Source organism: Lotus japonicus, chromosome 3 (genome assembly GCF_012489685.1).
Source record: "Lotus japonicus ecotype B-129 chromosome 3, LjGifu_v1.2".
Taxonomy (NCBI): domain Eukaryota; kingdom Viridiplantae; phylum Streptophyta; class Magnoliopsida; order Fabales; family Fabaceae; genus Lotus; species Lotus japonicus.
In genome coordinates this window covers 36,650,159-36,676,202 of record NC_080043.1, presented here as the reverse complement: position 1 = coordinate 36,676,202, position 26,044 = coordinate 36,650,159, and the positions used below count along the sequence as shown (strand labels likewise).

Below are 26,044 nucleotides of genomic sequence, written 5' to 3'. Positions count from 1 at the left end.
ATTAGACTTGTATAATGAGATGTTGCTGCATGCGGAAGGGGTTTGTTTTGTTCTGGAAGGAGATTCTAGCTGTAGACTTGTGCTGTCTTTTTCTGTTCTATTTGTTTTTGATGCAGGTGTGGAAGATCTTTTACTTTTGTTGTGACGGTGCAACTCTTGTTTTGCACCATGAAGGCGTAGAACTCTCCTATTCTGTTCCTGCAATTTCTCAATTTTGTTTTGCTTTTGGCTGGCGGGTGTTGATGGCTACAAGTATTGAAGGAATGATTTTCATATGTGCTGGCAGTTGAGCTTTGTGAAGACTTAAAAGAATTGGGGACGTGCTCTTCTTTTTTGTGGGATAATTGGTTTTAGCTACCTCTTGGAGGTTGTACTGATATATAGTCATGGTTCTAGTCTGTTGGATTATCACATAGTTCATTTAGTCCTCCCTGAACACTCCGCTTTGATTCTTAAAATCATGTACTCTTTTTCCTTCACCAGGTTTTCCCAAGGGGGTTTTTTCCTGGTAAAGTTTTAATGAGGCATGATTTCTTTAATCTGTCTCCTTAGAGGTGCTGTGTGGTGGGTTTTCTTCTTCTTTGGATGAGAGCTTTATGTTTGTTCTGTTTTAAACCGTATGTTTATTTTCTTGTTGCTTCCTCTCTATCTCTTGTATGAGTTGAAGTACCCCGTGTGTTTCTCTTCAATATAATTCATTTGCTTATAAAAAAAAAACTTAGCATAAATCATGTTATAAGCAAATTATAAGGTTCATAAAGTTTCAAACATTTGGGCTTTTCCCCTTTTCATGCACCAACAAACAAACCAACTAAGACCCATCTCAAAAGCATAAAACAACCATGGAAAACACTCTCAAGCCCATCGAATGAAAGCTTCGTGTGACTACATACCTTAACACAAGAAATGAAACCAAAGAAGATGATAAAGATAAAGATGGAGATAAAGAGGTGATAGCGGCAGTTTTGGGTTCAAAGAGAAGAACCAAGGCTTTCTTCCATAATCTAAACTCTAAGGTCATCAAAATCCAGTCAAGAACACGAGAGAACCTCAAGAAACGTTTCTCTCTGCTCCCTATCTTTCTAGGCCGTGAGCTTGGTGTTGTGTGTCTTGAGTTTCTTTTTTTTTAAGGGCTTAAGTGGAGAAAATGTGTTGTTAAGAGGGTTTATCATCTTTTATCCACTCATTAGGACATATCACCCTCCACAAGAGGCCCACACCCAAAAATATCTCCTAAGGCCCTTAAAAAAATATCGGAGCAACGTGCACCTAGATCGGTTAGTTTTCGACCCGAAATGTTTCCCCAACGAGAGAATTTTTATTTTAAAACTGAATTCCTTTAATTAAGTGGAATCATCTGGTGATACATGGGCTTTCGAATTGGAGTCCTAAACATGCTCGTCCGGGGCCCAGAAGTCATATACTAAAACCCTTACAATAGGAGAGAAAATCCTAACCCCGGTCCGAAATTAAAACCTATCAACATTACAGTCAAAACTCCCCAAATTACGAATACATGATAGTAACGAGAAGGAAAATATTTAATTTCCCTTCAAACAGTAAATTAATATATAAATCTCGTTATAGGCAAAAGCGCCCTTGTTTCGACTGTTTTCAAAACGTAACCAAATTCTTAGGCTATTCTCATAAGGAATGCGTGGAAAACTAACTTCGATCTTAATAATCGTAAATTCCCATTGAACTAAATCCATCATACAAAGTCACACTTAGAAATCACGCCAACAAGCATTAAAGCGGGAAATTAACCAAGTTTATTTTCGTTACTTATACACGACCTTACACACCTTATATTTTTTTTTGAAGTTCCATTTGCATTAATTAAGAGGTAGAAGCCTCAAAACGGGTACAACTTGCACCATCCTGCTGAATCAAAAGAGATGTACCAGGGGGATCAAATCCTACCCAAACCTGATCCTGGTAATCAAAATCTAACTTAGCCAGGTGATCAGGTACACCATTAGCCAATCTATTACAATACTTCAAACTACAATTAAGAAAAGAAGAAGAAAGTGACTTGTAATCCTGGACAATTGAAGCCAAGTAATTGTTGTGGGGACTTAATATGTCCCAAGCTTGGACAGACTGAAGGCAATATGATTCCAGCTCAAGGTTTTGAAAACCCAAATCTCCGGCCAGAATGCTGGATCTACGAAGAGATAGGGCCTCTGCTATTGCTGGTTCATATTATGCCTGGATGAAGGAAGTTCCTGCTGCTAGAGTTCTGCCTGCGTGGTTCCTGTATACCACTCCCAAACCAGTCCCTCTTCCTTCGTGGATGGAGGCGTCGAAATTCACTTTGAGAGACCCTGTTCTTGGCGGTTTCCAACGAGGGGGAGTGGGGGAAACTTGGTTCTATTGGCGCTCTTTTGGTTCAGCTTCTGGTATCACCATTCTGGAAGCTTGGAGGATCACTTGGTCAGGTGGCAACTTCTTTTCGTCAAAGACCCACATATTTCTTCTTTTCCAGATGGCCCATGCCAAAGAAAAAAGCCACTTTTGTCCAGATTCAGGGAGGTTAGATAGCAAGTGCTCTAGCCAAGCTTTGAAGTCCATGCCTTCTACTAGCCTAAGCGGGGATAGAAACCAAATGGCTCTAACCTCATGGCAAGTAAGGATAACATGGCAGGCTGGTTCTTGATCTTCACCGCAGAGGGGACAAATAAGATCAGTGGAGATACCTCTCTGTTGGAGTTTCACCTTCACTGGTTGTGCGTTCTGGGCTGCTCTCCACATAAATTCTTTGCAGCGCGGTTGAGTGTTCACTTCCCAAATGGTGGGCCAGATATAGCTGGTATTTGGATTGGAGGTGGAGGCCTCATCGGTGTTAAAGAGAGTTGAGTGGTGCCCCGACTTGACCGTGTAGTTCCCCTGCTTTGATTGATTCCACATGAGCTGATCTTCTCTGGCTTGAGTTGGTAGGGGAATTTTTAGGATCATTTCCGCTTGTGGTTGGGTGAAAATTGCAGCAATCCTTTGGGTGTCCCACATGTTAGTTTCACTATTGATTAACTATGAGACCCAAACTGGTTGTAGTTCAGAGTTTTGTGTCCCAATTCCTGTCCTTGGTGCTAGCATATTAGGCAGCCATTTGTCTTGCCATATTCTCACTGATTTACCATTTCCTATTCTCCAAGCTAACCCGCTGTCTATCACTGATTTAGCTCCCAGGATGCTTCTCCAAGTGAAGCTTGGGCGATAGCCAAGTTATGTTGTTGACAATTCAGAAGGGGATGGTATCTAGCCTTTAATGTCCTAGCAAGAAAGCAATTTGGGTTTGTTCTCAGTCGCCACCATTGCTTAGCAAGTAGAGCTATGTTAAATTCCTTGATGCTACAGAAACCTAAACCCCCTTAAGATTTCCTCTTTGTGATCTTTCCTTTTGTCCACATCACCTCCCCAATAGAATCGGCTTATAAGGCTTTCAATGTGTTTGCATAGGGAGTTAGGAAGAGCAAAGCATCCCATGATGTAGGTAGGGATAGCCTGTTTGTTTGATTTAACATGCACCTCACGCCCCGCTCTAGAAAGAATGCGCTCCTTCCAGCCTTTCAACTTTTTCCATACTCTATCTCGCACAAAGGCAAAGACCTGAGTTTTAGACCGGCCCACTAGAGTTTGAAGGCCCAGATATCTCGAGTGGCTCTCCACTGCTTTCATTCTCTGGAAATGTTTCCACACGGGTTCTAGGTACTCCACAGCTCCAGGAGATCTCTGATTTGTCCAGGTTGATATTTTGTCCAGAAACAACATCATAAGAGTGTAGAACATGAAGGATAGTTGCTGCCTCTTGTATATAGGCCTTTGCAAAAATCACACTATCGTCTGCAAAAAATAGATGTGAGATTGTAGGTGCTCTTGGAGTGATACGAATACCTGAGAGGGTCTTGGAGGCAATAGCATGTTGAAACATAGCTGATAGGAACTCTGCACACAGAACGAACAAGTAAGGTGAGAGGGGATCACCTTGTCTAAGGCCTCTACCAAGAGGAAAGCACTTATCAGGGCTGCCATTAATCAAGACTGAGAATGTAACAGTGTTCACACAGCTCATCACAACCTTTATCCATTGGGGGGGGGGAGCCAAATTGAGTGAGGGTTCGTTCAAGGAAATGCCACTCAACTCTATCATAGGCTTTAGCCATGTCTAGTTTGAGAGCAATATTTCCAGATTTGCTCCTATTACTCTTCATGTGGGGGAACCATTCAAAGGCCACCACTGCATTGTGTGTGATGAGGCGGTTGGGGACAAAGGCGCTTTGATTTTCATAAACAATATCCGGGAGAATGAGTTTTAAGCGGTTTGCAATCACCTTTGTTACCAACTTGAAGAGAGTACTGCATAGGCTAATAGGGCGATAGTGGCTTGTATGTGTGGGCTTCTTGATTTTCGGAATGAGAACTAGTAGAGTATGGTTTATGTCTTTGGGGGATTTCTAGCCATTCAAGATTTGGAGAACAAGTTCAGTGACATTGTCACCGACTATGTCCCAGAATCTCTTGTAGAAAAGAGCTGGGGTATTCTAAGAGAAATACAAACACAAGAGAGAGAAATTATAAGATTTAGTAGGTGATGTGATAGGAAAAGAAGAAAATAAAAACACAAAATTGTGTGAAAATAGAGTGAAATCCATTTAAAGAATGAATGAATCAAATTTCTTGTACTTTTCATGAACATATAAACATATTAGATGATAAATCATTACTCTACTCAGTTATTAGCTTTCATTAATTGAAAATTTGGATTCGATAAATTAAATGAAAATATTCTATATGATTATCTCTAACTAATTTGCATGCGTTCAATTTTCTTTTGTCTGGTCAGTGAACAACTTCTGATTTTATCTGAAGGGTGAAGACCATAATAATAATATAATGCATTTTGGTTGGTGGGCACAAGGGTGCTTTTTATTTATCTCACCTTACGTGGAAAACGTGCCAATGTTTTTATTCTTCCACAAAATTCTGAGTCGGTCAACGATAGTTCCCTTCAGGGTAAGAATTTTGGAAGAAATGGAAGATTTTCAATTCAATGGAAGAATTTCAATAAGTAAAATAAAAGTATGCGTTCAGTTTTTATTTCTGCCGGATCAGACCTGTCTTACACTAAAATTTGCTCCCGAGGGTTAGCTCACGTAGTAAGAGCTAGGAGCACAAGCGTTGGGGAGGGGAAGGTCAAGGGTTTGAATCCTGAAAAAAAACATTGAAATGATTTTCTAACTTACTAACAACTAACCACTAACATTTACCTATAAAAAATACTAAAATAAATTTCATTTCTCTAGTTATCCAACAACTTTTGTTTCTCTCCGTAGTTCGTTTTGGTTGGTGGGCGCTTCATACGTGGAAAACGTTTTTTTTTTCACAAAATTCTGAACCGGACAACCTGTAGTAGTGTAGTGCGGCCGGTGAGCATTATTAATTTAATAAGGAATCTAATAATATTCAAGTACTTTGTTCTGGTCGATCCGTGAATACATGGAGTCACATTATTTAATTTAAGGTTTTTTATCAACCAAAGTATGCACCCATCACAATATAGACTAATCTCAAGTGGTGAGAGATAAATGATTGGTCACAAAATACGTCGGTTGACATATATGAGAATAAACTTATGAAAATATAACATATTTTGTGATCATCCGTTTATTGTTTCGCTTGAGTTCTCATAGTGCGATGGTTAGTCATTCACTCTTCATTGTTGTGGTGCTCTTACCGCATCATTCATAGCTTAAACGCATTTTTTTTTTGTTAATTTTTCATTTCAATTCATTTATTTATGTTTTTTAATAAAAAAAAAAACGACGCACTGAAATTGTAATGAAATGAAATAAGAAAACAGTTTTTATTACATACATAAAATCTGATATTGACTTTTTTTGGTACATAAAATCTGATATTGATTGTGTTAACAAAATTTAAACCCTAAGTTTATAGAAATTAATTTTTTTTTATCCCATTTTCACATTTTTTTCCCATCTTATTTCTCTTTTATTATTATAGTACTCCTACTACTTATCATAATAATAATCTAAAATGTTTTTTCTCACTGAAAATTAAATGAAATATCAATTACATTCTTATATTTTCATTGCAATAAAGATTTTTGTTCCCAATGAAAACTTTCAACGAAACCGTTTATTGTATTGTGGTTGACTGGACTGTGAAGGAACTTGCTAGTCCATTTCCTCAAACTTTCATGTCATTCTCTCTTCTCTTATTCACTATATATATATTTAGTGACAGTTCCTTTGCAAAAATTCAACAACATTCACAGCACACACAGACAGAACCATAGGCAAAGACAGAGGTGGTCAAAGCATGGAGAAAGCAATTCAAAGACAGAGAGTCCTCCTTGAACATCTTCAACCCAGTTCTTCAATTTCATCTTTTTCACCTCAATCCACTGATCTCACTGTAAGTTTGCATATTCATAATCATACCATTTCAATCTTTCACCTGATTCCTCTGTTCTGTTGTGCATTTTGATTATAAGAGTGTTTTCTATTTGTTTTCTCTGTTTTATAGTCGGTGTTTTTAATTTGTAGGCTTCAGTCTGTGCTGCTGAGAATTCTTTGCAGGGAAAAACAAGTGGATCTGAAGATGATGTGGTCATTGTAGCGTAAGTTCGTTAATATCATAGCAATATGAATATGAATCTGCTGTGTGTTTGTTTTTCTAATTTATTATTTTTGTTGATGACTATAAACTCTGATTTGGATTTCATTGCTATGATAACCAGAGCATATCGTACTGCCATCTGCAAAGCAAAGCGTGGAGGCTTCAAGGACACCCTTCCAGATGACCTACTTGCATCTGTTCTGAAGGTAAACCCTTTGACTATGTGCTTGGATTTCATGGTTTAGTGAAATGTAATAGAATGAGGAGTTGACTCTCTAAAATCAAGAGTAGACTCTAGAGAAATTTTTAAATTTTAATGATATTATGGTTTTAAATCTATGTCCATGACCGCGATTGTGGCCGTGATATCAAGACTGTTTCACGACCGCAATTGTTGCGGTATTAGGATTATTTGTCCCTAATTTTTTACAATATCGAATATCGGAATGATATTGGGGGCAAACTTCGTGCTACAGAGCTCCTGCTATGCGCGAGGTTCAGGGAGGGGTCGGATCCAATTTGTAGATCTAATGTAGGCAACCTTACCTTGCACTTTTATAAGAGGCTGATTCCACTTCTCGAAGATGTGACCGCAAAGTCACATAACAACTACTTTACCGTGAATATTGGAATGATATTACCTTGAATAAAATATTGCTTGTATGATAAATTATGAAGTTATTAAAATATAATGGTTGCTTAAAAAATTACTCTAGAGACCGAATCACTGTAGTCTGTAGTGATTCATGTTTGGAGCTTATCAACCTTGAAATGGTTTTATTCACAATTGTCTGGTTTCTTTCTTTTTCATTTCTAAGTTTCTTTTCCCCTTTCCATAGTTTCTCATTCACCAGTTTCATGTAGGCTGTGATAGAGAAAACAAATGTGAACCCAAGTGAAGTAGGAGACATAATTGTTGGCACAGTGCTAGCACCAGGATCAGAAAGAGCAATTGAGTGCAGAATGGCAGCTTTCTATGCGGGTTTCCCAGGTAAATTTCAAGGTCTTTATTGACCATGACCAAAATCATGATTTCATTTGATTTAATGCTACAAGTTAGCATGTGTTTTACTAGGCTTTTAGCTCAATTTCAATTACATGACTATCTCCTTCAATTTTCAATCAGAGACGGTGCCGCTCCGAACTGTCAATAGGCAATGTTCATCTGGACTTCAAGCTGTTGCTGATGTTGCTGCGTACATAAAAGCTGGATTCTATGACATTGGTAAAAATGAATCTATTCTCTGTTTAAATGCCATGGACTTTTGTTTTTTTTTTTTTTTTTTTTTTTGGCCTAATCTTCTTGTTATTTGATGAAGGCATTGGGGCTGGATTGGAGTGTATGACACAAGATAATATTTCAAGGCCGACTCGTAAAGCTAGCTCAAATGTACGTTGAAGCTGTAATTTTTGAGCTTCACATTTTCCTTTCAAACGTAGTTTATTCAGTTTGGCTTTTCACTGTTTTAACAGGTAGAGGCCTTTGCGCAAGCCCGGGATTGTCTTCTTCCTATGGGAATCACTTCTGAGAATGTTGCACAGCGTTATGGTGTGACAAGACAAGAGCAAGACCAGGCTGCTGTAAGTCTGACATTGTATTTGTAGCATGTTTGGATCACCTTCTTTTTGTTTAGAATCAATTCTGAAACCCTTATACTACTCACGGAAGCTTTTCCCCCGAGTTGATTCTGGCTTTAGAATTAATCGTAGGGAGATTTTCAAACATACAATTAATATGCTAAGAATCTATGAAAAGATTATCCAGATGGGTAAAGTCTTTTAATTTGTGTTTATTAGGTTGAGTCTCACAAGCGTGCTGCAGCTGCAATAGCTTCTGGTAAATTCAAAGAAGAAATAATTCCAGTTTCTACTAAGGTCAGTGTCAACTGCTAAGATGATTTTCCTCTTAATATTTGTAATATCATATTACTAATGATTTATTTCAAAATTCAAAAGATTGTGGACCCTAAAACTGGAGAGGTGAAGCAAATTGTCGTTTCTGTTGATGATGGTATCCGACCGAACACAAATGTGAATGATCTGGCAAAGCTGAAGCCTGCATTCAAGAAGGATGGATCCACAACAGCAGGTACTCAAGAAATCTGTTTTTTTGTTAATCTTGTTACTCTGGGAAAACTCTTGTCTAATCAATCTTTTGTTAACTTTTTTCACTCTTTTTAATATTAGGGAATGCTAGCCAAGTTAGTGATGGTGCTGCTGCAGTTCTCCTTATGAAGAGAAGAGTGGCTGTGCAAAAGGGACTTCCTATTCTTGGAATCTTCAGGTACACCATAATGATGTATAATCAAGCTAATTAGTTTGAGAAACATTACTAGTTGTATGTAGGTAATAGTTACTTTATCTGATGAAGTTTCTGTAATAGAGGATCTTTGAAGCTTGCAACCATGTCCTTCTTTTTATATATCTTTAAATTTAAAATTTAAATTCATGGAACAAGTGAATTCAATTTTGCAGGAGTTTTGCTGCTGTTGGAGTAGATCCTTCTGTCATGGGTGTTGGTCCGGCTTTTGCTATTCCGGCCGCTGTGAAATCTGCAGGTCTTGAACTTGGTAACATTGACTTGTTTGAAATCAATGAGGTAAAGGTTTTAGCTGTTGTTATGATAACTAGCAACAACTTTTTGGTTTACGTGGACAAGTGGAACTTGAATAAATATTGTACTAAGCGCTTAGCGATACATTGGTCTTGTGTAGGCATTTGCGTCGCAGTTTGTTTATTCCTGCAAGAAATTGGGACTTGATACCAGAAAGGTCAATGTCAATGGTGGTGCCATTGCTCTTGGGCATCCTTTGGGCGCTACAGGTGCACGCTGTGTTGCAACTTTGCTGAATGAGATGAAGCGTCGGGGCAAGGACTGTCGCTTTGGTGCAATCTCAATGTGCATAGGTGATTTCTTCTTTTGGTCTCTCTCTCTATAAATAACATGTAAAGCATATATATAATCATTTTTTAGCTGAATTAAAAATTTGGTTTTAGTGACAAATGCATATCATGTGGGAGGCAAATTAATTGTTTCTATTCTTCTAAGCTGGCATTCAAACTTAGTGGCTTGCTTAATAAGTTAGCATAATTATCTCCAGAAAAGAAGACCTGTTTCAGAATAGTAAAATGAAAAGTAGCATAGGAAAAGAACTTCAAAAAAAAAAAGAACTTAATGGCATTGGAGGGTCTTTTCTAGAACCCAGATGAGTCCTAAATTCTCAAGAGTACCCCTGACTGCGGTAAATTTAGGAATCTCTGGCGGTTTATGTTATTTTTATCTAGCATGTAATGGACTAAAGCAGGACTTCATACTTACACTTGAATTCCTAACAAATTTAGTCCATTCTTTCTAATAATGAACCACCTTGCTTTGCTTTAAAGAGATTTGGTCCACAGAGGAGAAAGTTAAACAGATGACTAATACATGCATGCTACGGCTTAAGTGTTATTCATATCCTTGCTTAATAACATCATTGAAATGTGCATCATTTCAGGGTCTGGTATGGGAGCTGCTGCTGTATTTGAAAGGGGAGACTGTTGAAAATTTATACAAGTTTATAATGGTTAGAAAGAAGAAGTAACACAATCTTGTTTCAAAGGATGCTTGATCTATCATTTGAAGTGTCTCTAGTTTGAATTCAGTTGTGATCTGAAAGTTACAAAAAGGTGGATGTGAAATTTTATTATTTACCAATTGAAAACAATAAATGTATCCAAAAAAGAATTATTATAATCATGATTATTACCATGATGATAGAAGCTGTTTGTACTACATGCAACTGCTCTGTTTGAATATGCTGATGAGTAAAGACCGAGAGAAGGAAAGCAGAAATTTTGTACTACATCAAATTCATGAACCCAAAATCCATTTCTCACTTACTTTTTTGGGTTGAATGTGTTTAGGTCCCTGTAAAATTTGGGAAAATTGGATTTTGTCCCTCCAAAAGTTTTTCATAGATTTTAGTATTCGTTAATGAAATAAATTAGTCTCTATTGTTAGTCTTCCTCTGTTAAGTGATAATGCGGGTTATGAAATCCAAGCAATGCCATGTAGGCTTGTAAGCTGACATAGCAGTTTCACTCCGTAGCTATTGAAATATTACAAATAGTTGCAACAGTCAATTTGTGGGAGTAACAATATTGTTTAAGTCCTACGCTAATGAGAATGAGGATTTATAATTAGGGTAATATTTACTAGTACAGGATAATATATGTTATACAACAATATCATATACACACTTGATTCTGCCCATGTTTGTTACAGCCCTACGTATATGTACATGTTAAAGGGACATGCTTCGAGGATATGCTATATGCTCAACCCTAATCCTGATTTCTCTTCAGCCATGTTGTCATGAACGTCGGAGGGCCTTGCAGGTACCAACCTCAACACCCACATGATTGTTAGATATGAGAACAAGGAGGCCCTTCCACAGAGGAGCATCCCAGACTTACCATCCTATAACTTTGTTGTCCCATGTTCAAGTTTGGTTCTCCCTTACTCGAACATTGGCTACATCTATGGAGAAACGATAAAGTGATTCCCGTTCATCTTTATACAACGAAAACAAGAAGTCAACAGAGAAATCGTGCCCCTTCACAGGAAGGGAAACTTGCTACTATTTGTGAAGAACACGTTGATTCAAGCGATGAGTGTTAATCAAGAAAAGGACGCCAAAGTCCTTGCTATTTGATAAGTGTCATTTTTATGTATATTTGAATATTATTTTAGGCACGTTTTTTACTTGTATACTCGCATTGCATCATTGTTCATTTTATCTCCTAAAAGAGTTAATACAGTAATGTAAATGCCATTAATTTCATGTTCTAACTTAGAGTTTTGATGTAGGAAAAAAAATTAAAGGAAGATCCAAGTTGAAATGAAGATATGAAAAAGGCTTGGCGCTTAGCACCAGGAAATGACGCTTAGCACCATTTTGACAGTGATCAAGAAAAGAGCATGGCGCTTAGTGCCAAAGGGCGGTAGAGAAAACCCAAAAGTGAAGAAACAAGGGCGCTAAGGGCCAGAAAAGGGCGGCTAAGCGCCATTTTGATAGCTCTTATTCCTATAAATGACCAAAACTTGTATTTTTGTGTATCTCTCCATTTCTCTTCGATTTTACTCTCATTTTGGCACCAGAACAGAGCAATGGATTCTAGACTTCATGGAAGAGAGGTCCTTGTGCATGGATTGATGGAGTGCAGCTTCGGAGTGTGGTGGAAACCATGAGAGGATCGTGACAACCTCTTGGAGGCCATGTATGACTTGTGAAGGTTTATATGGTCGTGGATCAGTCGTCATTCTTATGGGTTTCATCTCTTCTTTCCTTATTCCTTTCTATTTTGGTATCTAGGATATTATAGCTTAATTCTTTGATTTTTGTAAACTCATTCATTATGTAAATGGAAATCTTTTATGTATGGTGTTTTTTTTTTCTATGCTTCATGCTTCTAGCCAATTAAATGATAATCAAAGAGCTTCGCTAATTTATAAATAGATCAGGAGGTTGATATGAATTGGCGTATGCTTAATTCAATGAGCGTAGAACGCCCATGTCTTAATTCATGCCTTGTGTTAAAGTTTTACTTTCTGCACTTCAAGTATCAGTGATTTGTGTTAGATTTATATGGACTAGCATGAGATTAAGAGATAATTGCGGGTTCAGTTCAAGAGAGAAACCACTCATTAATTAAGTTAGTTGTCTTAGGGTGAGACTATCTTGGGTAGGAACAATAGTTAATTTCCACGTGACAGGTAGGGTTCTGGGTTCTAGCAGGAGTTTACGGGGTGACAACGAGGATTCCCAAGCCTATGATACATTATCTTATGATAACTTGGTCATTGGGAATGTCTTTGGGATATAATTTAAGTTGTAGTGTTCATTTTAGTTTCTAGAGGGTAAGAGATTATGTGATACCCGGGGCCGACAAGGGCGGAGAGTGATTGTCAGTGCAATGAGGCACGAACAAGGAGCGGCGCTTTGCAGATTTCTAGGCGAAGGGACACAGGACCGAACCAATCCGGCACCCAAGCAAGAGATATTCCAAGGTTGTATAGGTATGACATTATATAGTTGAGGAGTACATAAAATATTTGATTGGTACTACTCATGAAAGCAAAGACCAGCTAAGAAAAGAGTGAGCTCGGGTCTCCTCGACGGGTTGGGAGCCCAACGGGAAAAACCCCTGTTGTTACCGTGAGACCAATTGTCAGATCTAGATGTTACAACGTCTAAAAATTCCAAATGATAGATTTACCTAGGCTAGGGATAGTTAGGTGAACAACTCTCGACATCATAAGTGAAATGAACCTTTACAAAAGTGTTTAAGTTGAAAGCAATTAGAGAATTAGGTGAATGCGTTTCTAGACAATCTTTCTTCTTTGTTACCTCATTTTACTAAAATAATTCAATCACTAAAATAACATTCAGTTAATAACAAAGCCAATAAACTATGGATTGAAGAACAATATATTGTTAACCAAGTTGATTAAGAATTGTTCACACTGAATAAGCCAATTATGTATGGAAAAAACTATTACCTCCTTATTTTTCTAAAGAAGAAATGGAATATATTGAAGAATATAGTCATAAGGACCAATGCTAGTTCTAAAAAGAAACAAAACCCTAAACGATGCCACAACTAGAATAACCAATCCCTAAGAAACCTACCGAGGAACAAAACCAACAAGCCACAGAAATACCACCAGGGACACGAAGCCCCCTGAAGAGAGAAACAAATGCACCCAACACAACAACCACAAAACCCAAAGAACCCGAAACAAAAACCTAGAATAAGAAAAAAAGATCATCACATCTATAAAAAAATTCAATGTATGAGATAATGATAAATGTTAGAAAAGCATAAAAGATGTAAAGTAATTTCTTTATGAAATTATTTATAACTTAATCCATACAAGAATTAAAGATTCAATCACATAAGATAAATTACCAAATCACATGCCCATGAAATATGATTTTTTTATAGGCAAATGTTAGTTGTTATAAGTGTTAGTAAATTAATCACTCTTCCGGATTCGAACCCGAGACCCTTCACCCTTCATCCCACTCTAACCCTTATGTCCCTAGCTTTTACCACTTGAGTTATCCTTTAGGGACGCCCATGAAATATACTTGACGCAACAATTTTTTTAGGCTAAAAAGCATTTTTGGCCCCTGATGTTTTAAGTTTGTGCAAATTCTGCCCCTATCTATTTTTGTCGATGTTTCTACCCCTCATGTTTTCAAACAGTGCACCGTCTACCCCTGACGGAGGGGTAGACGGTGCACTGTTTGAAAACATGAGGGGTAGACGATGCACTGTTTGAAAACATGAGGGGTAGAAACATCGACAAAAATAGAGTAGGGGCAGAATTTGCACAAACTTGAAACATCAGGGGGCAAAAGTGCATTTTAGCCATTTTTTTAATATCCAACGACATTAATAAGAGAAAAACAAATATTTTGCAATAAATCAAGACTATTTTTATTTTTACCTCTTATTTAAATAAAATAATAATAACTGTTTATGCAATATTTTACTAGAACACATAAAGATTGGTACAAGTATTTATCTAACTATCTGTAATATTGCCAAATCAATTTAACAAAATATATTAAGTTTTTTTTTTTGAATGGACAAAATATATTAAGTTCAAACGCTAGTTATATATATCGTCTATCATGTTTTGAATGATAACAATGTTCAAGAGTATAAGTGATGTGATTAAATATAACTTGTGAATTCTATTTCAGGAAATCACACTTATGCCCCTCATATCTTGTCGCCTCTTATTCAAAACATAAGACTACATAGGAGACGCTCAAGCAAAGAAGAGAAATGATAAAGAGCATCGAAGGAAGACAAGACAAGCGAAAAAAGTCAAACGTGCTCATCGTCTAAGCAAGAAGACAATGAAGAGATTGGTCAAAGCAGCAAGACAAATTGGACAACGAAAGGAATGCTGAATCCACTAAATGATCTGATCAGAAGAAGACAAAGAAGAAACGTCAAAGCATCAAGGCATCATGGACAAGAAAGGAAATGCTATATTTGCCACATTGTCTATCCGAAGAAAGAAAGAAGCTGAAGAAGATCAAGACACAAGAAGAATCAAATCATCATGATCATCTTCATAAGGGGAAGTGAAAGCATCAAGCATCTACACGAAGAAGAAGATAAAGCTTCAAGTCAACTCATGCAAGATCAAGCAAAGCTATCAAATCGTATGAGAAGACTGCACTCAACGTCTACTATATCGTTTATCCCAAGGCTGATCAAAGGAAGCAATGTTCAGAGAAAAGAGCACCATATTCAAATGGAAATATCTCTGACATTCTTGAGGCTAAAGTAAAGTACTGAGAAATCACGTGATACCCTTTCAGGCACGTTGATCAAGGAAATAAATACAATAATGTCAATGTCAACATAAAAAATTTCCTCTTACTCTCTCTACCAAGAAATGAAGAAATGGAGCAAAGCTTATTGTCTACGCCTACAAGCATCAATCTGATTCAGACAACACAAGACAATCCATTTCTGAAGAAGAAGAAGAAGATTTGATCAAACGCTATCAGTCACATTCTGAATGACCAACTAAAGAAAGAAATGAAGCATGTGCTAAGCTGAAAAATCTTCTGAGAGAAGAATGGATAAAGCAAGAAGCATCGTCTGCAAGGTTAGAAGAATGATGGAAGCAAAACTTATGAAAGGAACGTCTATCATGAAATGAACTCTACAGCTTCAGAAGAACATAAAGAAGAACAAGCTTCATAGTCAAATCATCTGAAAGAAAGCAGAATGACTGAAGCATGAATCATCGTTTGAAGAATGGAAGAACGATGAATAAAGATCGTCTGAAGTAGAATGAAGACGATAGAAGCAGAAGACCATCTGAAGAAGAAAGCTCACATTCAAAGAAAGCTACAAAGTCAAATCAAGTACACTTCCCGTTGAAAACCAAGAAAGCTATGTGCAGAAGTTTCAAATATGAAATCTCAAGATCGGACACAATGCTATGATGAAGATAAAGGAACCGTGGTGACACTTTCAAGTTGTCATATATGTACACCAATCGGATAGAAGTTCAGACTTATGCAACCTACTAGATGGAAAATTACATCTTTACGACAAAAGGTCTCCATCCAACAGTACTACGCTCTGACCAAGTACACTTTGTACCTTTTGATCCAACGACTAGAATCTTCTGAAGGTATGAAAAACGATAGAAATGGGAGTTTGAATAGCGTTTTCAGATAAAACTTTTCCCACTCAAAGATTTTGACAAATCTTTTCGTAACAAATAACACAAGGTGGAAAGATAAGAGATGAAGAAAAGCACACGAGTATTTTATCCTGGTTCACTTGATAATCTCTCAAGCTAATCCAGTCCACCCGTTAAGGTGATTTCTTCCTTCTTAGAATGAAGGCAATCCACTATTCAATGTTTGTTACAACTGCACTAGCAACCTTCTCAGTGACTAACAATACAATGAACTAGCAAACACTAAGATTCACTCTCTTAGTCTTCTCAAGGATATGACCAAACTTGGTCCCTTAAGGAAATACAAACTCACTGTTTGAAGGGTTTTGGTTTACAATGAAGTGCTTCTAAGAAAGCTAAGGTAAACACAATAAGAACGAATGAAGAAAGGTTGCTAATTGATCGGTTGAATATTTGCTTGAGTTTTGCACAAAGTTTCTTAGCTTCTTTCTTCCAACTTCAGCCTCTATACATACTCCAAGTATTAGGGTTGTATCCGTTGCATGGAATGCTACTGTTGGAGGGCAAATCCGGAACTTTCAGATTCTGCTATAGCTGAACATCTTAGATAAGGCCGTCAGAATGGTACAATTGCTTTTGTACTTGGATAGCGACGTGAGCCTTATTCTAGTTGACTTCTGATCTGGTGACGCTTCAAGTTGGAACGCGTGCAACTTATGAGATCAGAGTCAGAGGGAAGCTTGGATCCTCTGACCTTCGTAGCTTCTGCTTCTGGACTGTTCATCAGAACTTCTAGTCATCAGAGTTGGAAGTACTTGGTCTTCAGAGCTAGCTTACTCTTGGACTTCAGAGTCTTCACTTCTTAGCTTCTGGACCTTCAGAGCTTCTGGTCTTCAGAACTTGAAGTGGTTTGAATCCACATCAGAGCTTATGATATTTAGAACTTCTAAAGCATATACTACTGTTCAAACAGAACATAGTGAGAGCGAAAGCATTGTATTGACTACTCTTTTGCTTTGTGCTTCTGATAAGTGTGTATTTAGACCAGAGTCATAGCCTGTCCATTAAACATTCAGAGAACAACGTTAGAGTACCATAATTGTTCATATACGATAATTAACTTGTTGGTGCCTCATGAAAGATCTACAGTCATAGCGATTGATCACTTAATATTCTCCAAAAGAAAAAGAAATCACACTAGCACAATATACACATCAAAAACTGGGTGTACTCCCCCTTTTTGTCATAAGCAAAAAGAGTTGAGAGTGTGAAAAACTTAGCTTGAAGTACAAGGTACTCCCCCTTAGAGAAGGACTACGTTAAAGAAAATAAAATAAAATAGATAATAAGGATAATTATGAAAATAGTGAATGCAGATGAAGAAATTAAATGAGGTGAAGAACACCGGCCAAGAAGGAAAAAGACGTTTACCACCGGTCAAAAGACTTTAAGACTTGCATCAGTTTTCAGAGAAACACCTCGAGAAACTGCTTCAGCAATAACTTCTGGAGACTGAACTTTGAGTATAAATAACAGTGATTCCATAACAGTCTTCATAGTTCATTTGTTTCTAGTAACAAACACTTCAATGGCATCCTTTGAGATTTGCATGAGAGAGCTTAGGAAAAGAGCCTTTGAGGAAGATCTCTTGTTCAACGTGAGGCATCCGGAGAATCCCAGCATCCAGCAACTGATTATCCAGTTGTTGGGACTGAATCTGAGTCCAGAGCTGCACACCACACTCCGAGTCTTCTTGGAGTTTGTGGAGGAAATGCAGGAGCTCTTCCAGAGGGAGTTGGAAATATTTGCGGAGATCCGTGCTGTAGAGGCTTCGCTTGAGAGCAAGACAGAGTCTCCGGTAGAGGGGAAGGAGAGGATGCGCGAGAACTTGGTCCGCTTGGAGTATCAACAACATCGTCTGGAGCTTGATAAGGCAGAGATGCGTCGGCGTTGCAAAGCCACGAGGAAAAATCCTCCGTTTTAAATGTAATGCAAAAGTATGAAGAATGAAATAAAGGAATTTTTTTTTGCAAAGCTTATGTGTTTGTTAATGAGTATGCTAAAAAGAAATAATAATAAACTAACAGAAGAAAGAAGAGTTAGTAAATCAACGAGATAACTAATTAAAGATGAGGTTTAGAAAGAGCATAAACTATAAATGATTTAAAAACATAATAAGAAAGAAGGGTGCAAAAGAAATAGAGTTCCTAAATCTAGGGTTGAGGTTCTGGCAATCTGCTGAGGATAGTAGCAAACATTTCCTGCATTCCCTTGTTGATAGCAGCTTGTTGATCGAGTTGCCTCTGGAAAGAATCAAGTTTTGCATGAATAGAGGCAATGTCAGATCCAGTTGCAGCAAGAGGAATGGCTTGATCAGAGGTAGAAGGAATGTCAGAGCCAGGAATTGAACCAATGACTTGAGCAGAGGATGAAGTCATCGCAGTGTCAGAGGCAAGGGCCTGAGCTTTCAGAGCAGCAGCCTCTATAACGCCCCAATTTCTCGAGGGTCACACAGTAACCAATTAATCCAATTTTCGTAAAGAATTTTCGTCAATTCAATTATTAATCTTTGATTAATGACAAAGGTTCATTATTTGCAAAACTCTTGAAAGATTAACCTTTACAAATCTCGCGGAAGTAAACATCATCTCAAAACTTTTGAATTAAATAAAATAAGCATGAAACATACGTCTAAAACCAAAGTAAATTACATCAACTTTATTTATCCAAATGAAAACAAAATAATTGTTCAATGCTTCCCGAACTCGGTACTCTCCACCCAAAGAGAAAATGGATGTCTCTCAACCCACCCACATCCTTGGCCCCTTCCTCTTTATCTTCTTCCTCTTCTTTAGGAGTGTAGTCGTCATCCGGTAGTGGCTCGTCACGTAGTATCAACTCCCAAGAATGAGTCGTCGTCGTTATCTTCATAACCATCTACCCCCCATCCCCCCCCCCCAAATAAACACATAAACAAGTAGCGCAAGGGTCAGGTCTCATATTCTCATAAAAACATTCACATATACATGTACTCTCATAAATAACAAGGTATAATAAGCATAATCTTTAAGTTATATCTCAGTCAGTCACCTAAGTTCAGTTAGGCTAGCGACCACACCATTCACACAACCACCTCAACACCAATGGCCATATTCACGATCATCCGCAGATGAACAATTCTCGTAGGGGACACACCGTACAACCCTCAATCACATGGGGACACACCGTACAACCCACAAACACCCTCGCGTGCAAGTAACTGTTTGTCTCTAACGCCACCATCGTTCTCATGGTACATAGTCTCACCTAGACATATGTTCCATTAATCACATTTTCACTTTTTACTTGCAAGCGAGTTATTTCTCTTTCTCTTATATTGAGGCTCTAAGTCAAGTCTTCCTAGAGTCTTTTATTCTCATCACAAAATTAAAGATAGGAACAAAACATTCACAGTGCACAAAAGGGGATTACGGCTAGGTGAGCGACCCTTTTGTACAAATAACCAATTAAACAGTGTGAAATCATTTAAGAATAGCCATATACATAAAAACATGCATATTATGTCACAACAGCACCACAAGGCAAGTACCAAGGCTTAACAACATATAACTCACAGCATCTCCTAAACACATGTTCCTAAACAAAACTTCAAAACATTTTCGCAGCTCAACATATTGACAGTAGAAACAACTTTCACAAAAACAGAGCCATATAATGTATCTTTCAACCAAAAATCACGTATGATACCTTTCTGGAAAGCTATTTTAAATATCTACAACTATATAATTACACACTTGTTCATTTGAGTCCCGGAATTAGGTGATATTAGGCCTTAAAGCTTACTGTCCGGAATAGGAAAGACAGCAGGTGTAACAGTTACTAAAAATGACCCCCCAGATCACATTACTAAACCAAAAATTATGATTTTTATATGTCCAGAAACCTATTTCGAAAATATACAACTTTCATTTTAATCACTTTTTCATTTGACGACCATAAACAGGTAAAAAGGGGCTCTGAAGTCAGCGGTCCAGTACAGGAAACTGGCAGCGAAACTCTCACCTCTAGTTTAAGCTATAAATCATTTCAGCCCAAGGCTTTAAGCTATGTTCCAGCAATAAAAATCAAATCACATAGGTCTCATATCATAATAGTACATCAAGCAAACTTTCAACCCCAAACCCTCATGCAAACCCTCAACAATCAAGATGTTTCACAACCAAACATAGCAACAAGTCCCTAACAACTACCCAAGTCCTAGGATCAGCCCTTACCTTGATTAAGAGTGATGAAATCAGAAGTAGGGTGATGAAGAAAGAATCAAAAGCTGCTGTCCAATGTCCTCTCTTCCTCCTTGCTCTCGATCCCTCTCTCTCTCTCGCGATCTCCTCTCCTTTCCCTTGCGTGCGTGCGGCGGTGGCTAGGGCTAGGGGCGGCGGCTCTCTCCTCCTCTCTCTCAAGTTCTCTCTTCTCTCTTTTCCTCTGGTTTCTAACGTGAAAGAGTGTGGGTGCAACTTCTGTTTTCTGATTCTTAGAAAATAGGGTTTCCCCCCCCCCCTCTTGACTAAAACCCATGCAAACCAACATGTGGGCTAGGGTTTGACTTTTACCTTTTTAAGCCCAAACCACTTAAACCTATGGCCCTCTAATTAACTCTAATCAGGTCTGAACATAATTAAAACCAAACTATTTTTAATTAAAAACCCAACCAAATTCGGAATAAAAATAAAAACACATTAATAAATTCGCTGGCACTTTACTGCCAGAACCACACTCGGTAAAATTCGAATATCTCGAGCTACAGGGGTCGGAATGACCTGATTTTACTTCGTAAATTTTCTACACTTAAAGGGCTACAACTATCAGTGATTTGTGTTAGATTTATATGGACTAGCATGAGATTAAGAGATAATTGCGGGTTCAGTTCAAGAGAGAAACCACTCATTAATTAAGTTAGTTGTCTTAGGGTGAGACTATCTTGGGTAGGAACAATAGTTAATTTCCACGTGACAGGTAGGGTTCTGGGTTCTAGCAGGAGTTTACGGGGTGACAACGAGGATTCCCAAGCCTATGATACATTATCTTATGATAACTTGGTCATTGGGAATGTCTTTGGGATATAATTTAAGTTGTAGTGTTCATTTTAGTTTCTAGAGGGTAAGAGATTATGTGATACCCGGGGCCGACAAGGGCGGAGAGTGATTGTCAGTGCAATGAGGCACGAACAAGGAGCGGCGCTTTGCAGATTTCTAGGCGAAGGGACACAGGACCGAACCAATCCGGCACCCAAGCAAGAGATATTCCAAGGTTGTATAGGTATGACATTATATAGTTGAGGAGTACATAAAATATTTGATTGGTACTACTCATGAAAGCAAAGACCAGCTAAGAAAAGAGTGAGCTCGGGTCTCCTCGACGGGTTGGGAGCCCAACGGGAAAAACCCCTGTTGTTACCGTGAGACCAATTGTCAGATCTAGATGTTACAACGTCTAAAAATTCCAAATGATAGATTTACCTAGGCTAGGGATAGTTAGGTGAACAACTCTCGACATCATAAGTGAAATGAACCTTTACAAAAGTGTTTAAGTTGAAAGCAATTAGAGAATTAGGTGAATGCGTTTCTAGACAATCTTTCTTCTTTGTTACCTCATTTTACTAAAATAATTCAATCACTAAAATAACATTCAGTTAATAACAAAGCCAATAAACTATGGATTGAAGAACAATATATTGTTAACCAAGTTGATTAAGAATTGTTCACACTGAATAAGCCAATTATGTATGGAAAAAACTATTACCTCCTTATTTTTCTAAAGAAGAAATGGAATATATTGAAGAATATAGTCATAAGGACCAATGCTAGTTCTAAAAAGAAACAAAACCCTAAACGATGCCACAACTAGAATAACCAATCCCTAAGAAACCTACCGAGGAACAAAACCAACAAGCCACAGAAATACCACCAGGGACACGAAGCCCCCTGAAGAGAGAAACAAATGCACCCAACACAACAACCACAAAACCCAAAGAACCCGAAACAAAAACCTAGAATAAGAAAAAAAGATCATCACATCTATAAAAAAATTCAATGTATGAGATAATGATAAATGTTAGAAAAGCATAAAAGATGTAAAGTAATTTCTTTATGAAATTATTTATAACTTAATCCATACAAGAATTAAAGATTCAATCACATAAGATAAATTACCAAATCACATGCCCATGAAATATGATTTTTTTATAGGCAAATGTTAGTTGTTATAAGTGTTAGTAAATTAATCACTCTTCCGGATTCGAACCCGAGACCCTTCACCCTTCATCCCACTCTAACCCTTATGTCCCTAGCTTTTACCACTTGAGTTATCCTTTAGGGACGCCCATGAAATATACTTGACGCAACAATTTTTTTAGGCTAAAAAGCATTTTTGGCCCCTGATGTTTTAAGTTTGTGCAAATTCTGCCCCTATCTATTTTTGTCGATGTTTCTACCCCTCATGTTTTCAAACAGTGCACCGTCTACCCCTGACGGAGGGGTAGACGGTGCACTGTTTGAAAACATGAGGGGTAGACGATGCACTGTTTGAAAACATGAGGGGTAGAAACATCGACAAAAATAGAGTAGGGGCAGAATTTGCACAAACTTGAAACATCAGGGGGCAAAAGTGCATTTTAGCCATTTTTTTAATATCCAACGACATTAATAAGAGAAAAACAAATATTTTGCAATAAATCAAGACTATTTTTATTTTTACCTCTTATTTAAATAAAATAATAATAACTGTTTATGCAATATTTTACTAGAACACATAAAGATTGGTACAAGTATTTATCTAACTATCTGTAATATTGCCAAATCAATTTAACAAAATATATTAAGTTTTTTTTTTTGAATGGACAAAATATATTAAGTTCAAACGCTAGTTATATATATCGTCTATCATGTTTTGAATGATAACAATGTTCAAGAGTATAAGTGATGTGATTAAATATAACTTGTGAATTCTATTTCAGGAAACCACACTTATGCCCCTCATATCTTGTCGCCTCTTATTCAAAACATAAGACTACATAGGAGACGCTCAAGCAAAGAAGAGAAATGATAAAGAGCATCGAAGGAAGACAAGACAAGCGAAAAAAGTCAAACGTGCTCATCGTCTAAGCAAGAAGACAATGAAGAGATTGGTCAAAGCAGCAAGACAAATTGGACAACGAAAGGAATGCTGAATCCACTAAATGATCTGATCAGAAGAAGACAAAGAAGAAACGTCAAAGCATCAAGGCATCATGGACAAGAAAGGAAATGCTATATTTGCCACATTGTCTATCCGAAGAAAGAAAGAAGCTGAAGAAGATCAAGACACAAGAAGAATCAAATCATCATGATCATCTTCATAAGGGGAAGTGAAAGCATCAAGCATCTACACGAAGAAGAAGATAAAGCTTCAAGTCAACTCATGCAAGATCAAGCAAAGCTATCAAATCGTATGAGAAGACTGCACTCAACGTCTACTATATCGTTTATCCCAAGGCTGATCAAAGGAAGCAATGTTCAGAGAAAAGAGCACCATATTCAAATGGAAATATCTCTGACATTCTTGAGGCTAAAGTAAAGTACTGAGAAATCACGTGATACCCTTTCAGGCACGTTGATCAAGGAAATAAATACAATAATGTCAATGTCAACATAAAAAATTTCCTCTTACTCTCTCTACCAAGAAATGAAGAAATGGAGCAAAGCTTATTGTCTACGCCTACAAGCATCAATCTGATTCAGACAACACAAGACAATCCATTTCTGAAGAAGAAGAAGAAGATTTGATCAAACGCTATCAGTCACATTCTGAATGACCAACTAAAGAAAGAAATGAAGCATGTGCTAAGCTGAAAAATCTTCTGAGAGAAGAATGGATAAAGCAAGAAGCATCGTCTGCAAGGTTAGAAGAATGATGGAAGCAAAACTTATGAAAGGAACGTCTATCATGAAATGAACTCTACAGCTTCAGAAGAACATAAAGAAGAACAAGCTTCATAGTCAAATCATCTGAAAGAAAGCAGAATGACTGAAGCATGAATCATCGTTTGAAGAATGGAAGAACGATGAATAAAGATCGTCTGAAGTAGAATGAAGACGATAGAAGCAGAAGACCATCTGAAGAAGAAAGCTCACATTCAAAGAAAGCTACAAAGTCAAATCAAGTACACTTCCCGTTGAAAACCAAGAAAGCTATGTGCAGAAGTTTCAAATATGAAATCTCAAGATCGGACACAATGCTATGATGAAGATAAAGGAACCGTGGTGACACTTTCAAGTTGTCATATATGTACACCAATCGGATAGAAGTTCAGACTTATGCAACCTACTAGATGGAAAATTACATCTTTACGACAAAAGGTCTCCATCCAACAGTACTACGCTCTGACCAAGTACACTTTGTACCTTTTGATCCAACGACTAGAATCTTCTGAAGGTATGAAAAACGATAGAAATGGGAGTTTGAATAGCGTTTTCAGATAAAACTTTTCCCACTCAAAGATTTTGACAAATCTTTTCGTAACAAATAACACAAGGTGGAAAGATAAGAGATGAAGAAAAGCACACGAGTATTTTATCCTGGTTCACTTGATAATCTCTCAAGCTAATCCAGTCCACCCGTTAAGGTGATTTCTTCCTTCTTAGAATGAAGGCAATCCACTATTCAATGTTTGTTACAACTGCACTAGCAACCTTCTCAGTGACTAACAATACAATGAACTAGCAAACACTAAGATTCACTCTCTTAGTCTTCTCAAGGATATGACCAAACTTGGTCCCTTAAGGAAATACAAACTCACTGTTTGAAGGGTTTTGGTTTACAATGAAGTGCTTCTAAGAAAGCTAAGGTAAACACAATAAGAACGAATGAAGAAAGGTTGCTAATTGATCGGTTGAATATTTGCTTGAGTTTTGCACAAAGTTTCTTAGCTTCTTTCTTCCAACTTCAGCCTCTATACATACTCCAAGTATTAGGGTTGTATCCGTTGCATGGAATGCTACTGTTGGAGGGCAAATCCGGAACTTTCAGATTCTGCTATAGCTGAACATCTTAGATAAGGCCGTCAGAATGGTACAATTGCTTTTGTACTTGGATAGCGACGTGAGCCTTATTCTAGTTGACTTCTGATCTGGTGACGCTTCAAGTTGGAACGCGTGCAACTTATGAGATCAGAGTCAGAGGGAAGCTTGGATCCTCTGACCTTCGTAGCTTCTGCTTCTGGACTGTTCATCAGAACTTCTAGTCATCAGAGTTGGAAGTACTTGGTCTTCAGAGCTAGCTTACTCTTGGACTTCAGAGTCTTCACTTCTTAGCTTCTGGACCTTCAGAGCTTCTGGTCTTCAGAACTTGAAGTGGTTTGAATCCACATCAGAGCTTATGATATTTAGAACTTCTAAAGCATATACTACTGTTCAAACAGAACATAGTGAGAGCGAAAGCATTGTATTGACTACTCTTTTGCTTTGTGCTTCTGATAAGTGTGTATTTAGACCAGAGTCATAGCCTGTCCATTAAACATTCAGAGAACAACGTTAGAGTACCATAATTGTTCATATACGATAATTAACTTGTTGGTGCCTCATGAAAGATCTACAGTCATAGCGATTGATCACTTAATATTCTCCAAAAGAAAAAGAAATCACACTAGCACAATATACACATCAAAAACTGGGTGTACTCCCCCTTTTTGTCATAAGCAAAAAGAGTTGAGAGTGTGAAAAACTTAGCTTGAAGTACAAGGTACTCCCCCTTAGAGAAGGACTACGTTAAAGAAAATAAAATAAAATAGATAATAAGGATAATTATGAAAATAGTGAATGCAGATGAAGAAATTAAATGAGGTGAAGAACACCGGCCAAGAAGGAAAAAGACGTTTACCACCGGTCAAAAGACTTTAAGACTTGCATCAGTTTTCAGAGAAACACCTCGAGAAACTGCTTCAGCAATAACTTCTGGAGACTGAACTTTGAGTATAAATAACAGTGATTCCATAACAGTCTTCATAGTTCATTTGTTTCTAGTAACAAACACTTCAATGGCATCCTTTGAGATTTGCATGAGAGAGCTTAGGAAAAGAGCCTTTGAGGAAGATCTCTTGTTCAACGTGAGGCATCCGGAGAATCCCAGCATCCAGCAACTGATTAT

General features: G+C 37.6%; 2 protein-coding genes and 1 long non-coding RNA gene across 3 annotated transcripts; 1 reads left to right on the top strand and 2 right to left on the bottom strand.

Moving 5' to 3' along the window:
• Nucleotides 1-2,373: 2,373 nt before the first annotated feature.
• LOC130744068 (uncharacterized) lies at nucleotides 2,374-3,009 on the bottom strand. The gene has a single exon (XM_057596261.1). The coding sequence runs from the start codon at nucleotides 3,007-3,009 to the stop codon at nucleotides 2,374-2,376; it is 636 nt and encodes a 211-aa protein (XP_057452244.1).
• A 3,141-nt stretch (nucleotides 3,010-6,150) lies between these two features.
• On the top strand, nucleotides 6,151-10,521 carry LOC130709466 (3-ketoacyl CoA thiolase 1, peroxisomal-like). Its single transcript, XM_057558834.1, has 13 exons — nucleotides 6,151-6,435; nucleotides 6,567-6,640; nucleotides 6,761-6,845; nucleotides 7,504-7,630; nucleotides 7,766-7,864; nucleotides 7,959-8,029; nucleotides 8,113-8,220; nucleotides 8,437-8,514; nucleotides 8,596-8,728; nucleotides 8,827-8,923; nucleotides 9,115-9,238; nucleotides 9,354-9,546; nucleotides 10,137-10,521. The coding sequence occupies exons 1-13, from the start codon at nucleotides 6,340-6,342 to the stop codon at nucleotides 10,181-10,183; spliced, it is 1,332 nt and encodes a 443-aa protein (XP_057414817.1). The 5' UTR covers nucleotides 6,151-6,339; the 3' UTR covers nucleotides 10,184-10,521.
• Nucleotides 10,522-18,512: 7,991 nt separating this feature from the next.
• Nucleotides 18,513-20,380, bottom strand: LOC130749277 (uncharacterized). The gene is made up of 2 exons (XR_009022885.1): nucleotides 20,140-20,380; nucleotides 18,513-18,802 (listed from the first exon to the last, which is right to left on the bottom strand). It is a non-coding gene; the product is annotated as an uncharacterized LOC130749277 (long non-coding RNA).
• Nucleotides 20,381-26,044: the final 5,664 nt, after the last annotated feature.

Excerpts from the sequence above, each read along its gene's own strand:
- LOC130744068 (XM_057596261.1), bottom strand. The coding sequence starts at position 3,009 with ATGTGGGACACCCAAAGGATTGCTGCAATTTTCACCCAACCACAAGCG.
- LOC130709466 (XM_057558834.1), top strand. The coding sequence starts at position 6,340 with ATGGAGAAAGCAATTCAAAGACAGAGAGTCCTCCTTGAACATCTTCAA. Across the intron at positions 7,631-7,765 it reads TTTCTATGCGGGTTTCCCAG|AGACGGTGCCGCTCCGAACT; the intron begins GTAAATTTCAAG and ends ATTTTCAATCAG. Across the intron at positions 9,547-10,136 it reads TGCAATCTCAATGTGCATAG|GGTCTGGTATGGGAGCTGCT; the intron begins GTGATTTCTTCT and ends GCATCATTTCAG.